Source organism: Triturus cristatus, chromosome 8 (genome assembly GCF_964204655.1).
Source record: "Triturus cristatus chromosome 8, aTriCri1.1, whole genome shotgun sequence".
In the NCBI taxonomy this organism is placed as follows: Eukaryota; Metazoa; Chordata; class Amphibia; order Caudata; family Salamandridae; genus Triturus; species Triturus cristatus.
In genome coordinates this window covers 314,075,743-314,101,858 of record NC_140591.1, presented here as the reverse complement: position 1 = coordinate 314,101,858, position 26,116 = coordinate 314,075,743, and the positions used below count along the sequence as shown (strand labels likewise).

Below are 26,116 nucleotides of genomic sequence, written 5' to 3'. Positions count from 1 at the left end.
AGAGCACCTCTAGCAAATCCTAAATAGGATGTAGTATGTATTTGTCCTCATCATTTGCGCTTAAGACATGGGATCGAATCTCCCCCACACATGAGTCTCCTGTAGGCACGCAGTAGTCACCCTGTACCTCTTCAAATATGCATATACTCTCCTTTGTTTCTCAAAGGCCGCCAACCCCCAAACATTCCAGGTAAGTACCTTCAATGCTATGTTTGCCATATTAAAAAAGTTACGATACTCGCGCTCCCCCTCCCTCCCAACCCCGCTCTTCTGCCAACTGCCATATGAGTTGGTCCCCTGACATATACATTCTCAGCAGATCCCCCAGTTTCTTGTAGAGCAGCCGATGTATCCACACATAAGAACATTAATGAACTCCCAAGTCCTTCCACCCCTTGGGCAACCCAAGAGCACCCTCCTCCCTCCTCTGCTGACGAGGCAGGGCCCGCCTTAGCTGCCCCATACCACCCCTATGTAAACTTACAAATAAACAATAACTATGGCTCCAGCAAGGCTCTAGTTCAAACCAACGTTGTTTACTACTATATGGCCTAGGAGCCGAACAGTTGCTTCCTCAACAGTTCCAAGCAACCAAGTGACCAGCCGAAATCGAGGATTTGCCTCAAGCTCCCGGAACGTGGCTCGGTCCCTGCGGGGCGCGTGGAGGACCTCCTGCCGGCAGAAATCAGGTTGTTTAATAACACACTTCCCATCATTATACAAACTAGTTATCTTTCGCTTCATATGCACCCAGCCATCACTTCCTAATCATAGATAGTACAGACCCCTTTCAGTTCGTTGATTCATTTGACACCATTGAGTCTGGCACTACATTTTGAGAGTCATCTTCTGTGTCCGGCACCGAATCCGCCTGCAATGTCCCATCTGGGCATACTCGGATCCTGCCCAGGCTGTCCTCACGATCCGCCTGCGACTTCTGGGCTCACTGAGATCTCATGCCCGTTCTCCCTCCTCTGCCCCAGGACCCACCAATGCCCGTCTACAGTGGCAAACAGGAGTCTGACAGGCCCGTCTCGTCTAACCATGCCGTTGCTTCATCCGCCGATTGAAAGAACAGGGCCTTTCCTTTATGTTCCACACTTAGTTTTGCAGGAGACATCAAGCTATATTTTAGTCCCGACTCACGAAGTTGCTTCTTCACTGCTATGAAAGAACGTCTTTGCTCCTGTACATGCTGCGTATAATCGGGAAAGATCGCAATGGAGTGGCCCTGATAGGTTATGTGGCCCTTCGCCCTGGTGGTTTGCAGGATAATATACTGATCCGAATAGTTAAAAAATCAGGCTATGATGGCTCTTGGGGGGGGGGCCCAGGACGTGGCCTTGGACCCAGTGCTCTGTGAACCCTTTCAATATTGAAGAATTTGGAGAGTTGTGTAGGGGCCAGTTCCTGCACAATTCAGTCTTCCAAAAAGAGATCAGCGAAGCGACCCTCAGCCTTTTCGGCGAAACCTACGATTCTCAGATGGTTCCTTCTTGATCTACCATCCACATCCTTCGCCCGATCTTCTAGCTGTATTACTCTTTGCTGGAGATTCACCACGGTATCTCTAAGAGAGCGGACCTCCTGTTTCATAGTGTCTACATTTTGCTCTACGGCTGTATCTCTATCTGAAACCTTATGTAAATTTGCTCTCAGGAGATTCACATCGATTGCGACCGCGTCTATCCTGTGCACCATATCCTCCCTCGAGGAATGGATTGCCACCATTATATGCGCCAGCGTAGGATTCGTATCCGCCATTCCCGGGGCTTCGTCTCGCTAGTCAGTCTGAGGCACACCTGCCCCAGCCGTCTCTGTCGGGCATGGCTGCACGTAATTAACATTTTTATTGGACTGTACTTTTGCGGTTTTGTCTTTCACCATCTTGTGCTCCTCGCGGGCCCAGGCGTTAATCTCCTTACCCCGCGTATGGTGGAGTCCTCTTGTAACTGCTGTGTCAGTTCCCAGTAATAGGGCACCCCAAAGATCCGTCCTGTTAGCCCTCTCTCGTGTCACTCAAAAATCAGTGACCCAGGCGCCCCCGCTCGAACCCCAGCACCCCAACACGTCTCTTACAGAGCCGGCACCATCTGATTCACTGTACTAGCCTTCAGAGGCCACTTTCTCCACTCCCGTCCTGCCACCTCAATCAGGTCATACATAACCTAGTCATCAGCTGAATTCTCCAAGGAAGCCCCTTCCAAATATATACCTACTCGGGCTTTATTTGGAACACACTTTTGGGATTTACTTTCAGTGGTCAGTTTGGGTCCACCCTTAGATTGGTGAGTGGTGGTTATCTCAATCATTATACACTCCCTTTCTTGATTTGGTATCAATATACCTTTGAGTGCGACACCTGTTACCTTGGAGATGGTGGATTTTTTCCTTTCTATTGTTGTTTCTCCTATCTTCTTTCTTGTTTGCTTGATTCACTCTTTTGTTTTTATTTTAATACCACCCTTTGGTGTCACGTTGGGCTTTTGGGTGTTAGGCACAGAGATAGAGAGAGTTTTTGTTGTAAATGGACATTATATGTTTGTTTATTTCTTTGGAATTTGTTGTTTAGGTCGTTTTCCTCACCCCTGTCCTGAGGAGGCCGAGATGTTTCATTTGGCCGAAACGCGCCCGCGTCGACAGATTTTGTTTAGAGGAGTCTGATGAGAAAATTATATGATTTGTTCTAAGAAGAATTCATGCACAATTTTTTGATTAAGGTTCTGTAGAGTTCATAGAGCCAATTGTGCAAATAAGACTTCCTCCTAGTGTATTATCTATAGGTTATAGGTGAACACTCTTTTTCCAACGATTTGGGTGTATGGAACTGGATATCATTGTTATTATTAACAATTACTATTCCACTTTTTTTGCCATTTTGTATATAAGTGTTTTGTATGTGTGTAAAAATATGTCTTTTGTACATTATGAAAAAAAAACTTTAATTTGGATGAAGTAATTCCTGGATTACGTTAATTAAATTATGTAATCTTTGGTATGTAATTGTTTCTTTTGTTGAAATGCATGTTTATGAAGAATAGGACTATGCACTACCAATGGAGGAATATTTAGCCTTCTATTGAGAATTCATTTTTCCTATATATTTTTTCCTCCTGGCCATTTTTTCAATTTTGCCTTCTAAATATGGAGCAGTACTCTTGAGGGGTCTCAGTCTGCCCTCAGCGTCCTACGCACCAGCCAGCCACTCATGCGCCATAGGTCTCTGGGACCAGGCCTCTTCTCCTCCCGGTGGCTGAGGCATCTTTTTTCCGGCTCTTCTGGCTGCTGCTGACCGTACTTGATAGAAGGGGGGTATGGGGGGCCTGAGGGGGCGCCAACAGTCCCAAAGACCCTCGCCCTCTTAATGCGGATCCTGGCTCCAGGTACTGAAGCCCCGCAACTCATTATAAGGGGCCACGATGACCCCGGCGCCCCACCCCCAACAGGCCCTTCCCGGTGGATTTTGCCCCAAGGACCGACCTGCTCGGATATCCGTGCCTAGGTCGACACACGATGGGGATGCACTGCCCCCGCCTTCAGCCACAAAACTCCGCTCTGCTTACTTATGCGGGCGCTCATTGCTCGACCCCGAGAGCCGAGCCCCGGGTCTCACTTCCCCCGTCCGGCGCAGGTACAAGATGGCGCCCGTCTTCCTCAGGGATCTTTCGTCACAGGATTTTCACCCGTTTTGGTGGTTCATGCCGGCAGATCCGCCCAGAGTCACCGCCACGGACCGCCTCCAAGCTCCCCTATCCTCCGGGGGGGCTCAGCAGACATAGAGGTGTTCAGGACAGCGACGGATATTCGCCTTGCAGGCAGGAGCTCCGATGAAGCACAGCTACTCCGCCATGCATCCAAGCCACACCAATGTATATTAAGTGTTGATTGAATTCAGAACGCATCTGTTGAAATATCTTAATGACTTTAGCCGGTCCTTGTGGCATGTGGGGATTTTCAAATTACAAAAAGTATCCTATCCAACATTAAAGTATCTGAATAGTCAGCAACTTTGACACATTTCCTCCACCCCACTCTTGCCTTATACAGTATAACCACTAAATTCCGCCTGCTACTGCAGAGCAAAAACTGAATTTTGGCAATCAAAGTGAATACGCAACATATACATTTCTTTAAATTTCAGGACGTGTACGAGGTCAAGAAAACACTGGTGCTGTGCTTGTTATGCCCTCAAGAAAATGTACAGTAGCTCAAACTGAACAACCCTAAGTAGGAGGCACATCAAAGGAGTCTTTTATGTATACCTGGAAAGTCGACACCTCAATACTTTCCAAATGTCTCTCACTCAATATTATGTTTGTCACTCTCAATTCAAAGTTATTTCTCATCTAACTAGTTTTCAATTGTGTTACTCCGATTTAATTTAATAGTGATCAGACAACAGGTGTTTCATGGCATGCATGCCACTTTCTGAAGGCTGTAAGATAATATCTAATTGTCACACAGTCACTTACAAAAAAAGCCTCACCTGGTTAAACCATATATTTTTTTTAACTTAGACCATTTAGGGACAGATGTACAAACATTACGAATACCAATTTTCCTAATTGCATAGGAAATGGGCATTCCTAATATATGAAACTTAATAAGTTTCATGTAGGGTTCCTTATGGGTCGCAAATGAACCTACATAATGAATATTAATAAGGTAGGTCGCAGTTTGGGACCCATTAAAAATCACGGCCATCACAGAGATGGTGGCCTTCTGAGGTCAGCAGAACACCTTGTCTGTGATTGCTTTTTAATAAAACTATCTTTTTTTTTTTTTAAAGCAGTCCATTTTGTTTAAAGAAAAATGGTCTGTGTTTAAAAAGAAAAAAATAAAGCCTTGAAGTTTACTTTTTTTAAGAATAGGCAGTTTTCCTTGGGATCACTGCCTGCTCTTAAAAAATATTTTTATTTACATTCGCAAAGGGGAAGGGGGGTCCCGTGGGGATCCCTTACCCTTTGTGAATGGGCTAACACCAGTTTTAAACTGGTGGTAAAGTATTACTGTTTTGCGTCCGGAATTCAGTCGCAAAACAGTAATGCATGCCATACTGATTCGGTATTGGGAATGGGCACCCTAAACTCGCCCCTTCCAAATACCGACTCACAAATGCACAATGCGATTTAGCAACAGTTTGCCGAATCACAGTTTGTACTTTTGAAAAAGCATTTCTCAGTTGCGTTTGCAACCAGAAAAATGCTTTGTAGATCTAGCCCTAAGTATTGAAGGTAATGTTCCACACCGAACACAGCACTCGTCAAGCACTCATGACTTCAGTCACCTACTACTGTTTTAAAGTTTGCCCAAATTAATGATTTAATGGTGTATATATGATAGAGGTCGTTTGGTCCCTGTTTCATAAGAAAAATATTCTTGCTACATATTTTACCTTTATTACATAATCCGCCAGAAACAAAACGGAATGTTTTCAATGGTAATATACAACTAGTTAGCCATAATTATTCATGAAAGTCCAAAATAGATGGACTTGTCAAAAGTGTAAATAGATGTACACTCTGCTGTCTATTGGCCTGATTTAGATCTTGGCCGAGGGGAATACTCCATCACAAATGTGACAGATTTCCCGTCAGCCATATTACAATCCCATTATATCCTAATACGGCAGAGGGGATATCTGAAACGTTGGTGACTGAGTATTCCATCCGCCGAGATCTAAATCAGGCCCTATGATTTTTTCCTTAAGTACAAAGCCTGGAGCATTGGTCTAATTCACGTCCTGCAGCATTGGTCTAATTCACGTCCTGGAGCATTGGTCTAATTCACGTCTACTAGAGAGCAAGATAAAAGCCTAATGTTCTCTTGCCGCAATGTACCCCATGCTATTAGCACATAATTCTATCAATTCAATCCTATGATAAGGCTGGTGTGGAATTGCATGGGAATACATTAGGCATGCTAACGATCTAACCTGCATTTTTATTAAGCAACATAATCATTAAGTTAAAGATGTCCATTAATTGCAATGAAATACCAAGAATTCTTTCCTCATGATGAGTTAGATGATGGTGACAGAACAGTTTGTTTTGTTCCTGTTCTTTTGTAAACTTCGATTACTGGACAAAAGTCGGTTTCTCAATAAAATGTGGACTTTAAAATGTAGTGTTCCACCAAACCCGTTTTAAAAATCCACTTGCCAAAATTTTGTAGCTAAACCGACCGCCATGCCTAGCCTTTGGTAAAGGCTTCCAAACGTCATATGACGGTGGGATCGGTAAGGCGGATATACACCTGCATGACTAGGCAGCCCAGATGTTAGTAATTGATAACACTGGTGGGACGAGATAACATTCTAGGTCTGCTGTATGGAGGCCCTATTCTTCAAACCCTCCTGGACCTTACTAGGGTGGTATTGTCCGCATGAAGGTCCACCTTGAAATGGATTGGATAGAAAGATCTTGCTCATAATGCCCCTGTGGAGAGGCAGGCTTTGACAGGTTGGCCAGGTGTAATATCATTGGCATATCAGTAATTGAAGACAACTGGCAGTGCTCCCACTCAAAACCATTCAAAGACCTTCAAAGTGAATACTCATTACACAAATCCCAATTTTACAGCTACAGCTCTGTCATGCCCTTCATCCTCAGCGAGAGGCCCTCTGTGATGTAACCGAGTTTAGCCCCCTTGAAGCCAACATTCTTATGGGCCCATTAGGCAAGGGAGGTATATCCCAGATCTATAAAATTGTTGTAAATAGCTCTCCAGACCTTTTTGTGACTTTAAAGGCCTGCTTGGTGGGTTGACTGGAGGACTCTGACTGGAGAAATGAATGTATGTCCCCTAGAGTGTTAGTCATCAAGATTACGACTTATCCATCTTATATTTCTCCACATGGCCTACCTCACACCCCTTGAGATTAAGACGAGCTTACAAACTGAACACGTACCCCTGTAATCAGTGCTAAAAAAAACCAGCCCATTTTTTCCATGTGGTGTGGGAGTGTCTCTCTACTATGCAGTGTTGCCGAGATGTGTTCATCTCTCTTTTAGGGGTACTGGGAGAGCCGGTGGGTCCGTCTCCATACATGTATTGTTGGGCATCAATGAAAACTTCTAGGGATTGGAACAGTACTCTACAAAAGAGACATTGCCAGACACTGGGACTCTCAATCTGGCCAGTTGGCAAGCAGCAGTGGACTGGTGTTCTAAACAAGCAGAACCAATCTGCCTTTCCAGTGGCTCTCCACAGTAACATAAGAGTGTGGGGGGAATGGTGGGCGTATCATGTCCTCTGTTAACAAGTGGGTGGTCTTAAATAGGTTATGCTGTTCACTAGGTTTCCATTTCTTATACTAGCAAGATATCAAAAGTATCAAATGTAGAATCAAGGTTTATCTTTAAAATAAAAAAGATTTGAATATTTAAAAAAAAAAAAAAAAGTTCCAAAATATACATTTAATTTAGGTTTTTCATAGAGAACATAGTGTACAAGTATTTACACTTACGTAAGGTCATTTTATTTGTACCTTAGGTCGTAACTATTATTAGATAGGAATGGTTGCTAATTGAAAATATTCTAACTTCTTTCTGTCTAATATTTTCTGGTGAATTATTTAATGATTGAAATACTTTGAAAGAATTGTGTCTCACAAAACAGGAAACCCAGGAATTGCTTCATGTGTACCATGAAAGTGTGTCTAAATGGCTACCTCTTACCACAGACGCCTCAACTCATGAATACTTCTTCCAGACTGGTCCTGCAAATTTTTTTTCCAAGCAATGACTCTCCAGCATTGCCAAGTAATGCCACAAAACTCTTTTTCCAGACATAATGTTGCCACAGTATATTAGTATCCAACCAGTGTCATTATGTCAGTTCCTGGTTTTATGTGCGTCATCAACACAGTCTGGAGAACTGTCTTGGAATCTCACTAAAGAAATTCTCAGCTTTCGACAACTAGAAAGTCAAACGTTTCTTCAAATGTCCTTGGGCTTCAAGCCCTGCAGTGTGTGCCGCTAGAGGATGTCCACAAAAACTGTATATAGTGTCTAGATTCAGGACACAAACTACAGCCTGTGACTGCTGCACTTCCACTTCAGTGCACTCCAAGGCCATCAGAAAGTGAGAGGCAACATTATTTTATGCTATGGCCCACAGTGAGACACCCAAGCAGACTCCCACTCAAAAAATGAAGTCACCTTCAGGGGAACTCTATGCTAATGGATCTTCCTACAAAAATATCCCAGTGAAACCCCCTTAGAAAGAAGAAATCCTATTTGTTCTTGAGAAAGATGTCCCAATTGATTCAGAGACCCCATTCAGTGATGAGGGACTCTTCCTCAGCGTCTGGAGAACTGGCAACTGAGAATCCGAGGCCAGGGTTCCATTCCTTCAGCTAACTGTGCATAAATGGGGGCTTTCCAGCTAGCTATGCTGTATCTTTTCGGGATAACTATGCAACCTTCTGGGCTACTCCCCAGTGGGTGGTCCATTCCTGTGAATTTGGCAACTCCGGGAGCTTTCACCCCGATTCCTCCTAATGTTGTACCTTCACAGATAAAGTTGAAACGCCCACTGAACCAGCTAGAGTCCTGGCAGTGGGGATGCTAGGAGCCAATATCATCAGTGTGACCAGAGAAAAAGTCAGTCCTAAATTCAGCAATGAACTATTATGTTCACAGTTCCTCAGGGCTCAAAGGTTTGCCCTTTTAGAGGCTTTTGGCCTCAATTTAGATGCCTTGGCTATGAAATGTAAGAACTTTAGACACACAAGGGTGTTTACTTTTGACTCTTTATAATACTGATGCCAGTCTTTATTTTGAGTTACAAAATTCCAGTGTTTCAGTTACTTCTTTGAAAGGGGACGTTTACAATCCTCTGGCTCTGCATCGTAGGAGATTGCGTCTTTCACAAAAGTTGTTCAGAAGGCGCGGAGGCCTTGGAACTGACTTTGCCTTCTACTGAAGTGTAGTTAAACATTTTGATGGAAAATTTGCAACAGTCCTCAGTTTCTATGGAGCCTTTGTTTCTTTTTAACGAAGCTCACTTAGATTCTGTAAAGGCTGCTTGGAGAAACCCAGTATAGGCCCAGCAGTTCATAGGTAGATCATAAGATGCCATAGGCTGGTTCTGGGTGATCCACGCTTTCATCATCCTATCCAGAGAGTCTGGAGATTCAAATGCTGTTCTCAAAGCAGAACCCAAACACCTGTTCTTTGGCTCCTCTGGACAGATAGTCAAATAAACTTGACACCTGCAGCTTTCTTTACACACAGCTAATGCCACCTGTCTTTTGGGCCACTCTGTATATGCTTTATGGGTAGTAGAGCAATTCATGGTCATCAGCCTGCAGCATGAAGAATACATTCTCAGACCTAGTGAGTGATGGACTTGATGCATCTAAATTGATACTGAAATGTTGCTTTGATTCTGCTGACATGTGGCATGGTCGGTGGTCGAGGCAGTCATGCTACAACAATATCCTTGGATACATTCCATTGGATTTTTGAGAAATGCCTTCTTCTTCTGTTATGGACTTTGACTGAGAATGTCTATTTGATGAGAAAGTTAGTTCTTAATTGGAATACTTGAAGAACAGCAGGGCAACACCCTTCTCCGCACATCGGTTTCACTAACAATATAATAAACTTTTGTGGTTTCTCCATGACTGCGCAGCCCTGGCAACAAGCTTTTTTCACATTCTTTAGCAGATGTGTTTCTGGTTATAGACAGCTTCAGCAGGAAATCTATTTCCACCACCCTCTGTTGGCTATGCTGCTTCTAAAACCCTTGGGTTCTTCCCCTCTGCCACTATCTTCCGGGGGGGGGGGGGGGCCTCCCTGTTTGTCTCCAGTTGGTAGGCACTGATGATGAACCAATGGGTCATCCTGCGGATCTGTCGCGGCAATGACCTTACATTCCTATCTTCCCTGCCAGACCACCCACCACCTGAGAGTGCTTGCCGACTAACACCTTGATCTTGGAGGTAGAGTGCTTCCCTTACGGAAAAATGGAGTCATGGATGTGATGCCTCCAGAAGAGAGGGCCACAGGATTTTGTGCCCTTTACTTCCTGGCCCCCCACAAACGACAGAAGCCTGAGGCCTATTCTGGATCTCTGCCTTCTACAGCTATAGATCTGGCAAGACAAGTTCATACACCTTGAACTCATGAGATCTCCAGGACACCTGTAATTGGTCTGTTCACCCAACCCACAGGAGCTACCATCATTTTCATTTTGTGGCTCTCACATTTGGACTGATAGTGGCCCCACATGTGTTTACAGAAATCTAGCAGTCGTGGCATCTTCACTGTGGAGGCCTGGAGTCCATGTTTTCCTGTACTTGGATGACTAGTTGGTGAAGGCAGAGTCCCAAACACTGGTCCAGGAGCATCTCCAACAGACAGGGATTTAACATAAGGACCTCCCACCTCACTCCCACACAGAGACTAACTTTGCTCCTCCTACTCGGATTGCTGAAGGTTCAGTAATGATTCTGATGTGTCTGATTGAAGCACGGATCCTGATTGCTCTATAATTGCACCAACTAAGACTCTTGGCCTCTTGTACTCTGTTGGCTCCTCACACCAAAAACAGATGAGGGACTCCAGCAGTTTCTGAGGAGGCAATGGTTAGAGCATAAAACTATGGATTTAACCCAGATCTGTGACTAGGGGTGAATGTTAAACATTCCGTGCATCATCTTTTTGTGTTGCATTAGTCACCCTAAGTGGGAAGGGTATGCCCAGATGTGAGTCCCATCGTCACTATGCCACTGGATTCAAGCTAGCCTGGCTGATGATGGGTGATATTCCGAAACCGGGCCCAGGAAATTTATTTTCGACAACATCACTACCAACTGTTATATCTGTAGACATGTCAGGAGTGGTTCCTTGTCAGGGATCGATCCTGGCCATACGCAGTAGACTTTCTTTGGTCATCAGGCACGCACTGGTAGACCAACTTATCAGCGTGAGCATGAAAAAAAGACGTCTACTGGGTGTGGTCAGGGCTAACCTCTAACATGTACTTGGCGCCCAACCTGAGGCACAATGTTGCGTGTAATGTTGCATGTAATGGTCAAGCCTAGCCAAGATTAGTAATCATAGTTTTCATCTTGAACCTGCAGAAAATAACATAAAGGCTTATTTAGAGTTTGGTGAAGTGGGTTCCACCAACCCCACCACCACACTTGACCCCCAGGGTTGCCACCGGCTGAGTATAGCTGGCTGCATAAGTGGAAACCCATGACCTGGCAGCCATCTGTCATAAGTGTGCCAGGTGATAGTGATGGTTGCCCCACCCTGTTTAGAGAAGGGTGGTCATTGCTATAGTCCTCTACCCAAAGAATGACCACAAACCACAGGAAGAAAACTCCATGCAGATCAGGGCCATTTGTTTTGTTTTTAAAAAGCAAACACCCCTTTTGGGAGTTTGTTTTTGAAAAACAAAAAAGTGCAGGGTGGGATCAATATAATATGACACCCACTCAACAGACGTATGTGCCTTCAAAGCAATCACTGCACCAGCGGTTGCTCTGAAGACAGTTAGATTCCTTCCAGACAGACAGGATCTCATAATCTGGTGAGAAGCCCTTCACCATGAAGGAAGGGTTCATGGCTTCCACTGACCTTACTGGCTGGTGGGCTGCCTATCAGGATCAAAATGAGCAAGTAAGTCTTCAATGAAATCAGTGGGCAATTCAAACTATTTTTACCTTAATCAAGCTCTTATGGTTTCTGTATTCTGAACCAACTACTTACTTATTGCGCTGAGAACTATTGCAAGTCATTAATAGTCAACATGTTATTAAAGCATGGCAAGCTCTAGCTGTGCCTGGCTTGTTTAGCTTCTTGATAATTAATCAGTTACTAAGAATGCAATCTAAACTGTGCCCAGCAGAGTGTGTGGTGTTCCCCACATTATGTGTATGATATAAGGCTTTTAAGTAGCCTACATTGGTTCAATATTAAATAGATAATTCATGCATCCACTGCAAAACCAGAAATGCTCACTTAAAGGAGACAAATGTGTAGATGTTCATAACATTCATGAAATTGTAATGCAGATCTTAAGAAAAGGTTTCTTTCTTATTTTGTATTACAGCCAAACACTTTGAGTTCACTTAGGCCTTGTATAGGCTTGTACTTGGTTTAAATATTTTGTGAAATAAAGAGTCCAATGAAGACTTGAGTAGATGCTAGCATCAGTGTTGTTCACATATTGACTTTACTTACATATGTAATGTATGAATGTGTTTTATTCATTATCTCCTATATAGTCTTTAATTGTGAAACTGTTTTCTTTTGTCATTTATAGGAAGACCATGCACCCAGTTGCAGCTATTGAATCCTGAACGATTTGCACGTCTCATTAAAGAAGTTTCAAATACTGTGTGGCCAAGCAAAGATATGGTGGTGCAGTGGTATCCGGGATGCAAAGATAAACACCATCCAACCATTGACTGGCTTAAAATGGTCTGGAAGACTATCTACATACATTTTTCTGAAGATTTAGCTTTGTTTGAGGACCTGCCACTCATACCTAAGACAATGTTAGAGGAAGATAAGACCTTGGTCGAGCTTGTGAGGCTGAGGACACCATCACCAATTATTCTCAATGATGAATCTGAGGTGCAGCTACCTGAATTGTTGCCAGACATAATTGAAACCCTGGGTGGCATTGTCATTAACAATTTAGATCCCTCTATAACGCATCCGCTTCTGAAAAAATATATCCATCCACCTTCCCCAAATTCTGTCTTGCACTTAATGGATCGGATGTCATTACAAAAATTATCCAGTCAAGTGGCAGCCTTACCTCCAACACACAAAGATGCCCTTAGAAGATTTCTATCCACGTTAACTGATGTTGGTGAGAAAGAGAAGGCAACTATTCAGGAATTACTTATATTTCGAAGATATGCAACATCTGATGAAATGAAGACTTCTTTTATAGTTTTGAGGGGTTGCAAAGTATTACATCAAACTGCCAAACTTCCCCCAGGATTGCGACTTTCTATTCCAATAATTGACGGTGGGGATGAGGCTACAATTCGCTTGGTAAACATGTTGAAAGTGGAACAGCTAAAGAGTACAGACTGCCTCCAATTAATGTTCCAAGATGTTGAAAAGGGATTTTATTCCTCTGTTGAAACAACACAATTTATGGTATGGGTGCTTGAAAACTTGTCCTTTCTAAAAAATGAAACACCTGCTGTGGTGGATTGGTTAATGCCATTGAAATGTATCCCATGTTTCCAAGGAAATTCAGTGTCAGCAAATCAGCTCTTTGACCCTGAAATAGAAGTACTTCAGAATCTATTTTTAACGGAAGAAGAAATTAGTTTTCCACCTCAAGCCTTTAGGTCTTCATCAGATGTTCTTCATTCTCTTAGGCAAATTGGCCTAAAGAGTGAAACCAACCTCAATGAAAAAGACATTGTGCAAGTAGCAAAAAAAATTGAATATTTGCAGAACAAGTCCAACTCGAACCATGACATCCTTCTCAGAAAAGCCAGAACTCTGTTAACTGTTTTGAACAAAGACCCTGCACTTGTACAATTACCTGAAACGAGGGCTGCTCTAAAAAAAACTAAGTGGATTCCAGCCAGCAAAGAGAGGCCTCCAAATTATCCAAGCTCTTTAGTCTGGAAGGGGGATGACTGTAAGCTATGTAGCCCCCCAGAAATGACTGATTTATCTCATGCTGTGTTAGTAGGCTCATCAGTCCCTCTAGTAGATAATGTAATTGTAGATATAGAAAGGGCTCTCTGTATCTCCATAGAGCCTACAATTGATTCAGTTCTGAAACATTTAAAGGTTGTAGTAGACTGGAATTGCTCTAAAACGTTTAATAATGAGGACTATTACCAATTTCAACATATCTTACTTGAAATTTATAGTTTCATGCAAGATCATTTAGAAAAAGGTAAAGACCATTTTAAGACATTGACATTTGCCTGGGTGTGGACGGGTACCACATTTTGTTCACCCATCCAAGCAGTCATACATTCCATACATGACCTTGATCTCCAGCCTTACCTACACAGCTTACCAAAAACTATGGCCAAATTCCATAAGTTGTTTAGGTTGTGTGGCTCGATTGATCAACTGACCCCAGAACATATTTTTATTGTCATTAAAGAAATATACAAGCGGAGTAAACAGAGAATGAATGAAGACGAAAGCAAACAAAATCTTCACTTGATGCTGAATATTATACGATGGATGTATAGCAGTCAACTTTCTGCAGACTGTGATATCCCCATGCCGATACATTGTAGCAAAAACCCTTCTAAACTTGTGATGCGACCCATTGAAGAGTGCTGCTATTGTGATATCAAAGTAGACGACCTCAACGATTTGCTTGAGGATTCTGTGGAGCCAATCATTTTAGTGCATGAAGACATACCTATGAAGACTGCAGAATGGCTAAATGTGCCTTGTCTCAGTACAAGGCTTATTAATCCTGAAAACTTGGGCTTTGAGCAGTCAGGCCAAAGAGAACCACTTACTGTAAGAATCAAAAACATTTTAGAAGAATATCCTTCTGTTTCTGATATATTCAAAGAGTTACTGCAAAATGCAGACGATGCCTCTGCAACAGAATGCAACTTTCTGATTGATATGAGAAAAAATATGGACATAAGAGAAAATTTGTTGGATCCAGGTATGGTAGCCTGTCATGGGCCTGCTTTGTGGTCATTCAACAACTCAGAATTCACAGATTCAGATTTCTTAAATATTACTCGGTTAGGAGAATCCATAAAAAGAAGTGAAGTTGACAAAGTTGGGAAATTTGGACTAGGATTCAACTCTGTATATCACATAACTGATATCCCCATCATCATGAGCAGAGAATTCATGATTATGTTTGACCCAAACATTAATCATATCAGCAAACACATTCGTGACAAGTCTAATCCAGGTATCAAGATAAATTGGAGTAAACAACAGAAAAGACTGCGCAAATTTCCAAATCAGTTTAAACCATTCATAGATGTTTTTCAGTGTCAGCTACCTTTAACAGTTGAATCACCATACAGTTACAAAGGCACCCTATTTAGACTTTCCTTTAGAACCCAGCAAGAAGCAAAACTAAGTGAAGTAAGTAATATTCATTACAATACAGCAGATATTTATTCTCTTGTTGATGAGTTTAGCATGTGTGGGCATAGGCTAATACTCTTCACTCAAAATGTGAATGCAATGGTTTTAAAGTATTTGAAACCAGAAGAAGCCAATCCTACTTTAGCACAAGATGCAGTCACCATTAAGAAAAAGCTGTGTGTCTCCAAAGTTCTGACTTCACCTCAGAGTATCCTCAAAGAGGCTGCAAAACTCATGAAAAATTGTAGCAATAGTAAAAAACTCCCCACTGAAGCACCAAAGTCCTCATGCATATTACAGATTGTAGTTGAAGAGTTCCATCACGTGTTTAGGCGAATTGCTGATCTTCATTCTCCACTTTTTAGAGGTCCAGAAGATGACCCTGCTAACATTTTTGAAATGGCTAAGTCTGGGCAAAATAAAAGAGCAACAGATGAACTACCACAAAAAACAGTTGATTCAACAACATGGCTGTTGTGCTCATGCATGGACACTGGTGAAGCTTTAAGATTTTCATTAAGTGAAAGTGGTAAACGGTTGGGGCTTGTACCTTGTGGCTCAGTAGGCATTATGCTTTCAGAAACTGAGGATGGAAAATGGATGGTGAAGTCTAACTGTGGTACTATTGGGGAGGTGTTTTGTTATTTACCTCTAAGAATAAAAACAGGCCTACCTCTTCATATCAATGGATGTTTTGCTGTTACTTCAAACCGGAAAGAAATTTGGAAAACCGACACAAAGGGCAGATGGAATGCTGTCTTCATGCGACATGTTATTGTACGAGCTTACTTAGAAGCACTTTATGTTTTGCGAGACATGTCGATCAATAATGAGTTGTTTGACTATAACTACTATGCTGTATGGCCTGATCCTGATAATGTCCATGATGATTTTTCTGTTATATGTCAAGGAATTTATGAAGATATAGCTAAAGTGAAAAGCAAAGAACGTCTGAAAGTGTTTTCTGATGGATCTTCTTGGGTGTCCATGAAAAATGTAAGGTTTCTAGATGATATGTTACTTCAGAGGCAAGACATTGGACCTGCTGCCTTTAAGATCTTTCAGAAATATCTGAAAGTGACAGGTTTGAAGAACCTGTGTGCAGTGGAACTTCCATCTTGGGTAAAATCTGGGTTTGAAGAAGCTGGCTGTAAAGATATACTTCTTGAAAACACATTCTCAGAGAATCAGTTCTTTACTGAAGTGTTTTTTCCCCATATTGAAGAAATTGAAGCAGAGCTGCGTGACCCTTTAATGCTTTATGTGCTCAATGAAAGAATTGAAGAGTTCTCAGAAATCCTTCGAGTTACTCCATGCATTCCTTGTTCTTTGAAGGAGCACCCCCTTGTTACACCTTCAAGACTAATCCACCCTGAAGGTAGAGTTTCAAAGTTGTATTGCAGTGAAGATGGACGATTTCCCTTTGGCACATATCAGAACTATCTCAATCCAGTTATCCTGATCAAGATTACTCAGCTTGGCATGGTAAAAGATGACATTATGTGGGAAGATTTAATAGAACGTATGGAATCAATTTCTCGCATTAATGATACTGACCATTTTGCAGCTTGCCAAAGAAGCAATGTTATATTAAGCCTGATTGATGAAAAATTGAAGTGCAGGGACTCAAGTGCTAAGGAATATTCTGCAAAATGCCACAATATTAAATTTCTCCCTTTTGTCACAAAACCAGCAGGATTCTCTTTACATTGGAAGGGTAGTGACTACAAGATGGAGACTATGTTTTCACCAGCTGAACTTTACATTGCTGAGCACCAAGACGTTGTTTGCCTTTTAAACACAGTTCTTAATGAAAGCTCTCCTTCCTTTAAAGGCTGTGGATCCATATCATTAGCTGTGAAAGATTTCTTAGGTCTGATTAGAAAGCCACCTATTCACCTCGTGATAAACCAGGTAAAAGAAGTTTCAAAGTATTGTGATGATATTACGTTGTACCAGGAGAATATCACAAATGCTTGCTACAAGTTCCTTCATGAAGCAATGCTCCAAAATGATACCAACAAGGCAGAAATCATGGCTGAGCTCAAAAATTGCAGTTTCATTCTGGTTGAAAATACATATGTTGATCCAGCAAAGGTTTCTTTCCACTTGAATTTTGATGCAGCACCTTACATCTACCCACTTCCTAATAAATACAAAAATAATTTCCGGGAACTTTTTGAATGTGTGGGTGTAAAACTCGCTTTTGCAGTAGATGATTTTGCATTAGTCCTTGAATCAATAAAGGCAGACAGTGGAAACAAACAGCTAACAGAAAATAACTTTCAGCTTTGTAGACGAATAATAAGTGAGGGCATATGGGGCCTTATAAGGGAGAAGTCACAAGAATTTTGTGAGAGCAAATATAGTGACATATTGCTGCCAGATACAAACCTTGCCATGCTTCCTGCTAAGACTTTGTGTTACAATGATTGTCCTTGGATTAAAGTGAAAGACACAACAGTGAAATACTGTCATGCTGATATACCAAGGGAGGTAGCAGTAAAGCTAGGAGCCATACCTAAGCGACACAAGGCATTAGAACGATACGCATCAAACATTCATTTTACCACGCTTGGGACAGAATTTGGTCAAAAAGAAAAACTGACCAGTAGAATAAAAAGTATCCTCAATGCTTATCCATCAGAAAAGGAGATGTTAAAAGAGCTTCTTCAAAATGCAGATGATGCCAAAGCTACTGAAATCTGCTTTGTGTTTGATCCAAGATACCATCCAGTTGACCGAATCTTTGATGAAAAGTGGGCCCCACTTCAAGGGCCTGCGCTTTGTGTGTACAACAACCAGCCCTTCACAGAAGATGATATTAGAGGCATTCAAAACCTAGGGAGGGGCACCAAAGAAGCAAATCCTTGCAAAACCGGGCAGTACGGTATAGGATTTAATTCTGTTTACCACATTACAGACTGCCCGTCTTTTATTTCCTGCAATGATATCCTCTGTATATTTGATCCTCACGCAAGATATGCACCAGGTGCAACAACAGTAAGTCCTGGCCGCATGTTTAGGGATCTAGATGCAGATTTTAAAACACAGTTCTCTGATGTCCTTGATCTCTATCTAGGAAAATTTTTCAAACTTGGGAAAACAACTATGTTCAGGTTTCCGCTACGTAATTCAGAAATGGCAAAGCAATCTGAAATTTCAACAGTTCCTGCATCCGACAGAATGGTGCAAAATTTGTTGGATAAACTGCGTACAGATGGAGCAGAACTGTTAATGTTTTTAAATCATATGGAGAAAATTTCAATATGTGAAATTGAGAAAACGACAGGGGTTCTTAATGTACTTTATTCTGTGAGGGCTAAAATCACAGATGGTGATCGTCTCAAACGTAAGCAATTCCATGCCTCTGTCATTGAAAGTGTAACTAAAAAGAAAATGTTGAAGGATATTCCGGTTCAGCAGATTACATACACCATGGACATTGAAGACTCTGAGGGTAATCTTACAACATGGTTGATTTGTAACAGAACAGGCTTTTCTAATATTGAAAAGGTTTCCAAGAGTGTTGTTTCAGCACATAAGAACAAGGACATTACACTCTTTCCACGTGGGGGAGTCGCTGCTTGCATTACCCATAACTACAAAAAACCTCACAGAGCATTCTGCTTCCTGCCTCTCACTTTAGAAACTGGGCTTCCTTTCCATGTCAATGGGCACTTCGCTCTAGATTCTGCAAGGCGAAATCTGTGGCGTGACGATGATGGAGTGGGTGTACGAAGTGATTGGAACAATAACTTAATGATAGCGTTAATAGCGCCAGCGTATGTGGAATTGTTGGCACAAATAAGAAAACGTTATTTTCCTGGTTCTGACCCTACTGTGACAGTGTTACACAATACACCAATCCATGTTGTCAAAGACACTCTGAAAAAGTTTTTATCCTTCTTCCCTGTAAACAGACTTGATCTCCAGCCAGACTGGTATTGCCTAGTAAAAGCAATTTACAGTTGCATTCATGAGGATATGAAACGTCTTCTGCCAGTTGTGCGAGCACCAAACATTGATGGTTCTGAATTACAGTCAGCTATTATCATTACCTGGGTAAATACCTCCACCACGACCAAGGGGAGGCCATTCTTTGACAATCTACTGCAGGATGAATTGCAACACTTGAAGAACATTGAGTACAACATTACAACTCGAAAGACTGTTGCAGAAAATGTGTACAGACTAAAACACCTGCTTCTGGAGGTCGGTTTCAATTTGGTGTATTATTGTGATGAGACTGCAAACCTTTACCACTGCTTGGTAGATTCAGGTATTCCAGTCAGCTACACAAGTCCTTCAGACATTCGAACTTTTCTTATGACTTTTTCTTCAGCCGACACCAGCTGTAATATTGGAAAACTTCCTTGTCGTCTTCAGCAGACCAACCTCAAATTGTTCCATAGCTTAAAACTTCTAGTTGACTATTGCTTTAAGGATGCAGAAGAAAGTGAAATTCAGATTGAGGGACTACCACTACTTATTACATTGGACAGTGTTTTACAAGTTTTTGATCCAAAGAAGCCAAAGTTTCTAACAACATACCATGAATTGGTTCCTTCACGCAAGGACCTTTTTATGAACACACTGTTCCTTAGATACAGTAACATTTTACTTGCAAGTGGTGTTGCTAAAGTTTTTGATGTAACAAGTTTTGCTGATTTACTTTCAGCAGTGTTGCCAAGAGAATGCAAAAGCAAAGTTTGTGTTCGATGGAAAGAGAATTTTGCAAGTGAGTCTTGGCTTAAAAGTGCCTGGCATTTTGTTAGTGAATCTGTCAATGTTAAAGAAGATCAGGCAGAGGAGGCATTAACATTTGATATGGTGATTGACATTTTGAAGGATTGGGCGTTGATTCCTGGTACTAAATTCACTGTGTCTTCCAATCAGATTATTGTTCCTGAGTGTGATGTTTTGCTGCCTCTCAGCCTTATGCACATATCAATCTTTCCTAATGCTCAAAGTGATAAAGTCTTCCACACATTAATGAAAACAGGTTGCATTCAACTAGCAATAAATAAAATTTGCTCCAAGGACAATATTTTGATGCCTATGCTGGCAGGCCATACTGCAAACATCGAAAATCCTTCCAGCATCCTCAAAGCCATACAGCACATGATACAAACCTCAACATTTAGAACTGAAAAGTTAGCAGCGAGTGATTTTGAAGCACTTTTAATGTATTTTAATTGCCATTTGAATAATTTGATGTCCCAGGATGACCTAACAGTTCTAAAATCTCTTCCATGTTTCAAAGCAATAAGTGGTCGCTACATCAGCATTTCTAAATTTAGTGCATGCTATGTTCTCACAAAGAGTATCCCTTCTGTGGAGGTAGAAAAGTGGTCTGTTTCTTCTTCATCTGCATTTCTAGAAGAAAAGATCAACCTCAAGGACTTGTACAGTGCATTGGGTTGCTTACCTATAGACGATCTTGAAGTATATTCCAAACACCTTTTGCCCAAGTTTGAAAGTCTCTCCTACAGTGCAAAATTGGAGCATCTGATTTATTTAAAGAACAGTCTGAGTAATGCAGATGAATCATCGAGCATTAAAGAACAACTCTTTGAAAAGCTTGAAGGTCTTCCTATAATTTATGATGTAGATAAAAGACTTAAACCTGCTAGGCAATTTTATGACAGAACTGTAAAGGTATTTGAAGTCATGCTTCCAGGGAAATTGTTCATACCTCAAGACTTTTTCAAAAGTTTGGAGCAAGCAGTAAAACCAAAGAATCAGGCCGCATTTCTGGCATCCTGGGTTACTTTTTTACGAAATATAGGCCTTAAACATGTGCTCTCACAACATCAAATTCTACAGTTTGCCAAAGAGATCAGTATGAAAGCCAACACAGAAAAGTGGTCCAGTGAGAAACTCCATTCCACTATTGATGTTCTTCTTTATCACATATTTCAGGAACGAGCGGATCTACTGTCAGGAAACTTTCTGCGAGAGCTATCTAGCATTCCTTTCCTGTGCTCTGAGCGGGCGCCTTCAGAGCTTGTCAAGTTCCATCCTCAATATCAGGAGGTGAATGGAACGCTTCCTCTCATACGGTTCAGTGGTTCCCAAGTGAATCCAAAATTTAAGCAGACTGATGTGTTGCAACTGCTGTGGACATCTTGTCCTATTCTACCAGAGAAAGCAACTCCGCTAACAATTAAAGAACAGGAAGGAAGTACCCTTGGTGCTCAAGAACAGCTTGAACAAGTTTTAAATATGCTTAATGTTAATGTGGAGCCTTCTTTGGACAAAGTTCTGACCAATTGCAGGAATGTATGCAGTGTAACAACTCTGGATGATGACATGGTAAAAACTAGGTTGAAGGTTCTTCGTAGCATCTATGAGTTTCTTAACACAGAAAAAAGGGAGTTCCGATTCCAGCTACGAGGGGTTGCTTTTGTGATGGTAGAGGATGGGTGGAAACTACTGAAGCCTGAAGAGGTTGTCATTAATCTAGAATATGAGTCTGACTTTAAACCTTACTTATATAAGTTACCTTTAGAACTTGGAACCTTCCATCAGTTATTTAAACTTTTAGGAACAGAAGATGTGGTGGCCACAAAGCAATATGTTGAAGTTCTCAGTCGCATATTCAAGAGCTCAGATGGAAAGCAGCTAGATCCCAATGAAATGCGCACAGTTAAAAGAGTTGTCTCTGGCCTTTTTAAAAGTCTTCAGAATGAGTCTGTGAAAGTTAGGAATGATCTTGATAATGTACGAGACTTAGCTCTTTATTTGCCAAGTCAAGATGGGAGGTTGGTAAAGTCAAGCATCTTAGTTTTCGATGATGCCCCACATTACAAAAGTAGAATACAGGGTAATATCGGTGTTCAAATGCTAGTAGATCTCAGTCAGTGCTACTTAGGAAAAGATCATGGTTTTCACACCAAACTCATAATGCTTCTTCCTCAGAAACTGAGGCCCCGGTTGCTCAGCAGTATCCTTGAAGAGCAGTTGGACGAAGAAAGTCCAAGAACATGCCAGTTTGGGGCATTATGTTCGTTGCAGGGGCGGTTGCAGCTGCTACTATCTTCTGACCAGTTTCTTACTGGACTTGTTAGAATTATGAAACATGAGAATGACAATGCTTTCCTGGCCAATGAGGAAAAGGCTGTTCGACTTTGCAAAGCATTGCGTGAAGGACTGAAGGTATCCTGCTTTGAAAGGTTGCAAACCACATTAAGAGTTAAGGGGTTTAATCCTATTCCCCATAGCAAAAGTGAAACACTTGCCTTTTTAAAGAGATATGGACATGCCGTGATATTACTTTACATACAACACTCAGATAGTAAAGACATTAATTTCTTGTTGGCTTTAGCAATGACACTGAAATCTGCCACAGACAACCTGATTTCTGACACCTCTTATTTAATTGCCATGTTAGGCTGCAATGACATTTACAGAATCAGTGACAAGCTTGACAGCTTAGGAGTGAAGTATGATTCTTCAGTAGAACCATCAAAACTGGAACTCCCCATGGCAGGCACTCCGATTCCAGCTGAAATACACTACACTCTTCTAATGGATCCAATGAATGTGTTTTACCCCGGAGAATATGTTGGGTATCTCCTTGATGCAGAAGGTGGTGACATCTATGGTTCTTATCAACCAACATACACATATGCTATAATTGTTCAAGAAGTGGAAAAGGAGGAGGAGGACAACTCAAGCTTTTTAGGCAAATTTTACCAGATTGACATTGGATATAGTGAGTACAAGATTGTAAGTTCTCTTGATTTGTACAAGTTTTCACGCCCTGATGAAAGCACCCAAAGCAAAGACAGTGCACCTTCTACTCCAACAAGCCCTACAGACTATCCAATTCCAGGTCCCAGAACTGTTCCTCCTTCTTTTCCTGGCAAAGAAAGCCAAAAGACTACATCTGCAAAACGCAACTCACCTAAGAAAATTAAGAAGAGTTCATTGCCAGAAATACTAAGGGAAGTAACATCGGTAATGGAGCAGGCATGGCGGCTTCCTGAATCCGAGAGGAAAAAGATTATACGACGGTTGTACCTAAAGTGGCATCCGGACAAAAATGCTGATAACTTGGAAATTGCAAATGAAGTTTTTAAGCATCTTCAAAATGAAATTAACAGACTAGAAAAACAGGCCTTTTTAGATCAAAATGTAGATAGGGCATCTAGAAGAACTTTTCCAACATCCTCTGCTCGCTATCAATCAGATAAATTTTCTTTTCAAAGATTCTATTCCTCTTGGAATCAAGAGGCAACAAGCCATAAGTCTGAAAGGCAGCAGTACAAAGAAGCATATACTTCCACAGGATTCCAACACTCAGACCGGTTCTTTGTTCCACCCACATTCAAGTCAGTTGGTAATCCAGTCGAGGCCCGCCGATGGTTGCGCCAAGCTCGTGCAAACTTTTCTGCTGCTCGAAATGACCTTCATAAGAACGCCAATGAATGGGTGTGCTTTAAATGCTACTTGTCCACCAAGTTAGCTTTAATTGCAGCAGACTATTCTGTCCGGGGGAAATCAGACAAAGATGTCAAGCCAGCTGCACTTGCCCAGAAAATAGAGGAATATAGTCAGCAACTTGAAGGCCTTGCTAATGATGTCCACACACTAGAGGCCTATGGGGTGGACAGTTTGAAAACTCGCTACCCAGACATGCTGCCTTTTCCACAAATTCCAAATGATCGGTTCACTTCAGAAGTGGCAATGAGAGTGATGGAGTGCACTGCTTGCATCATAATTAAGCTTGAGAATTTTATACAGAGTAAACTATAAGATTAGTTGAACCAATAGGATTATCTGGTCAATATATTTCAATGGCAATTGCAGAGTGTAGCAGTGATTCCATTTAGACATCCTGTAGCATCACTGGTGTCTTATCTGAAACTTCAGGTGTCATTATTTCATTCAAAGGCCAGTGTACATTATCTAAAAAGTGCAATATGACACTGTGATGAATCACAAAAAGGGATGTCTAATTTGAACTCCTCTATAAATTATGTGTTACTGTATATAAAACGTTAGCAACCAACATAGCCATACAAAGAAGAATTGAGGCACATATTTTTTAATGGTACGAAAATGCCTTTTGTTGGAATTCTTTCAAGCAATCATTTCTACTGAGCCTTAAAACATAAAGTAAAATGTGAATAATGGAACATATTGATGATGATGAGCTGCAGATTATTTGCTTTACATATAGTGGTTTTGAGAGCCATGTCTTATTCAGCTGCACTTTATGTAACCAAAGCCTTTCTTACGTTAGACAAAAGTTATAGTTCTGTGTAATGCTCTTCTCTTATTAGGGGGGCAGTTTAGATGTGTTATTTTAAGGGGCCACTTTAGTATGGATTGTTCCTGCTAACGCCTGTAACCTGCTATTAATGCATAGGTCAATTGACTAATCAAGAAATCTATAAATCAAGTATGGTTGAGGGTAAACTTACATATTCATTGATATCGTATTGTGCAATTTCCTATCAGCTGGATCTGATTGAGTTTGCTGCATTTTTTTAAAAAATCGGTTTTATATCCTGATGAATGTAGGGGTATTCATTTGAAATATTTTAAAGTCACTTGATTTACAATAAACACAATTTATTTGGGATTCTTTCGGTGAGTTCAGCAACAATGTACATAAGATTTCGTATTGGTTCTTTTTCTGTGAGTCTGCCATATGTTCCTTTACTGAAACATTTAGCCTAATCTAAATGTGCTTGGTGTTAAGCATACGTGAACAACATTGCCATTGATGACTGCATTCAAACCTCAGCCCATCAGAATGCAATCTGAGCATGTTTATCATTTGCTCATGTACAGATGCCACAAATTAAAGCACTGTTTATCTGTCTGTTTTCTTAAAAGCAGAAGGCTGACATCAGTTATGGTACACATATGTTAAAAGGTGCTAACATCCTGTGTTGTCTGCACTATGTCATTTTGGATGTCACGTTTTGGGTTGCACACCTTTATGTTTGTAATTATTGTGAGCCTTGACAATGTTTTGTGTATAATTATATTGAAAATATGTACATACCTATCGTAAATAGCAAAATCTTATTTTTTGGTGCCATCGTATGTTTTTAGCTTCTATTATTTAGAAGAAACTGTATATTTGCCATAATTACAGTAGAGTATTTTTTCAAGAACAAAGTGAATTGATACGTTAATAGATGAGTAAACTGTAAGGAAATACAAAAACATCATGATGCTTTGGGGGAGGGAGTTACCTTCCCCCACCTAGTGGCATGGTCTATTGATAACAATGAAATGTTAAAGCATGCAAAAAGCTTTGGGAATCATTAACTACCAATGTATGTTAATGGGTAGCGTTTTCGTTTTTTTAAAACTCGCATTGCTTCTGGATATTAGACCATGTAATTATTAATGCTGTAATATGTGCCATATTGTATTTTAATTAAAGAAATATGTTTTTGTATTGCCCTCTGAGAAAGAGTTGCTGCTAAAGTGTCCAGTCATTTTACATAAGTTGTACTTATCTCTATTTTGCCCTATATATTTGTATGTGAAGAGTTAGTTTTCCATTTAGTGCCACATAGTTATGTAAAGTTTTATTCAAACACATATTTTTAATGATATTAAAATGCCTTTTCTGAATGATATCAAGTAAATAACTTCTATTGAGGCATAAAGCTAAATGTGAAATATGAATATTCCTATATCATTGGCTTTTACCATTATCAACGTATGCTTACCGTGGCACCTAAAAAATAGACTAGAAAGTGGTTAAACAAGCATTTGTAATGCAATAGGTCTCACATTGACGAGAGTTTACACTATTGGCAATATAATAGCTTAAACTCGTGCAAATGTGAGACATATTGCATCACTAGCGCCCATACGGCGCTTTCACATTCATGAAGGCCACACCCCTTTCTTTAGACAGGCTGCATCTAAAGAAAGGGGCTTGGCCGACATTAAAGTGAAACCGCTGCATGGGGGCTATGACCCCAAAAGAGCATCTGTTTGTCAAGATGACAAACGGGTTTCTTTTTTTTTTATTAAAGCGCCCATGCCGCACTTTCATTTTAATG

General features: G+C 41.0%; 1 protein-coding gene across 2 annotated transcripts in view; it reads left to right on the top strand.

Annotated features, from left to right (window-relative positions):
* SACS (sacsin molecular chaperone) overlaps window positions 1–25,532 on the top strand; it is a 392,226-nt gene extending 366,694 nt beyond the window's left edge. The window contains exon 11 of one of the 2 annotated variants that reach the window (XM_085621593.1): window positions 12,283–25,532. In XM_085621593.1, coding sequence (XP_085477719.1) covers window positions 12,283–23,837 — 11,555 coding nt within the window. In that variant the 3' untranslated portion in view covers window positions 23,838–25,532. The remainder of the gene's footprint in view (window positions 1–12,282) is intronic. The other variant, XM_085621594.1, reaches the window with a different exon arrangement.
* The last annotated feature ends 584 nt before the right edge of the window (window positions 25,533–26,116 follow it).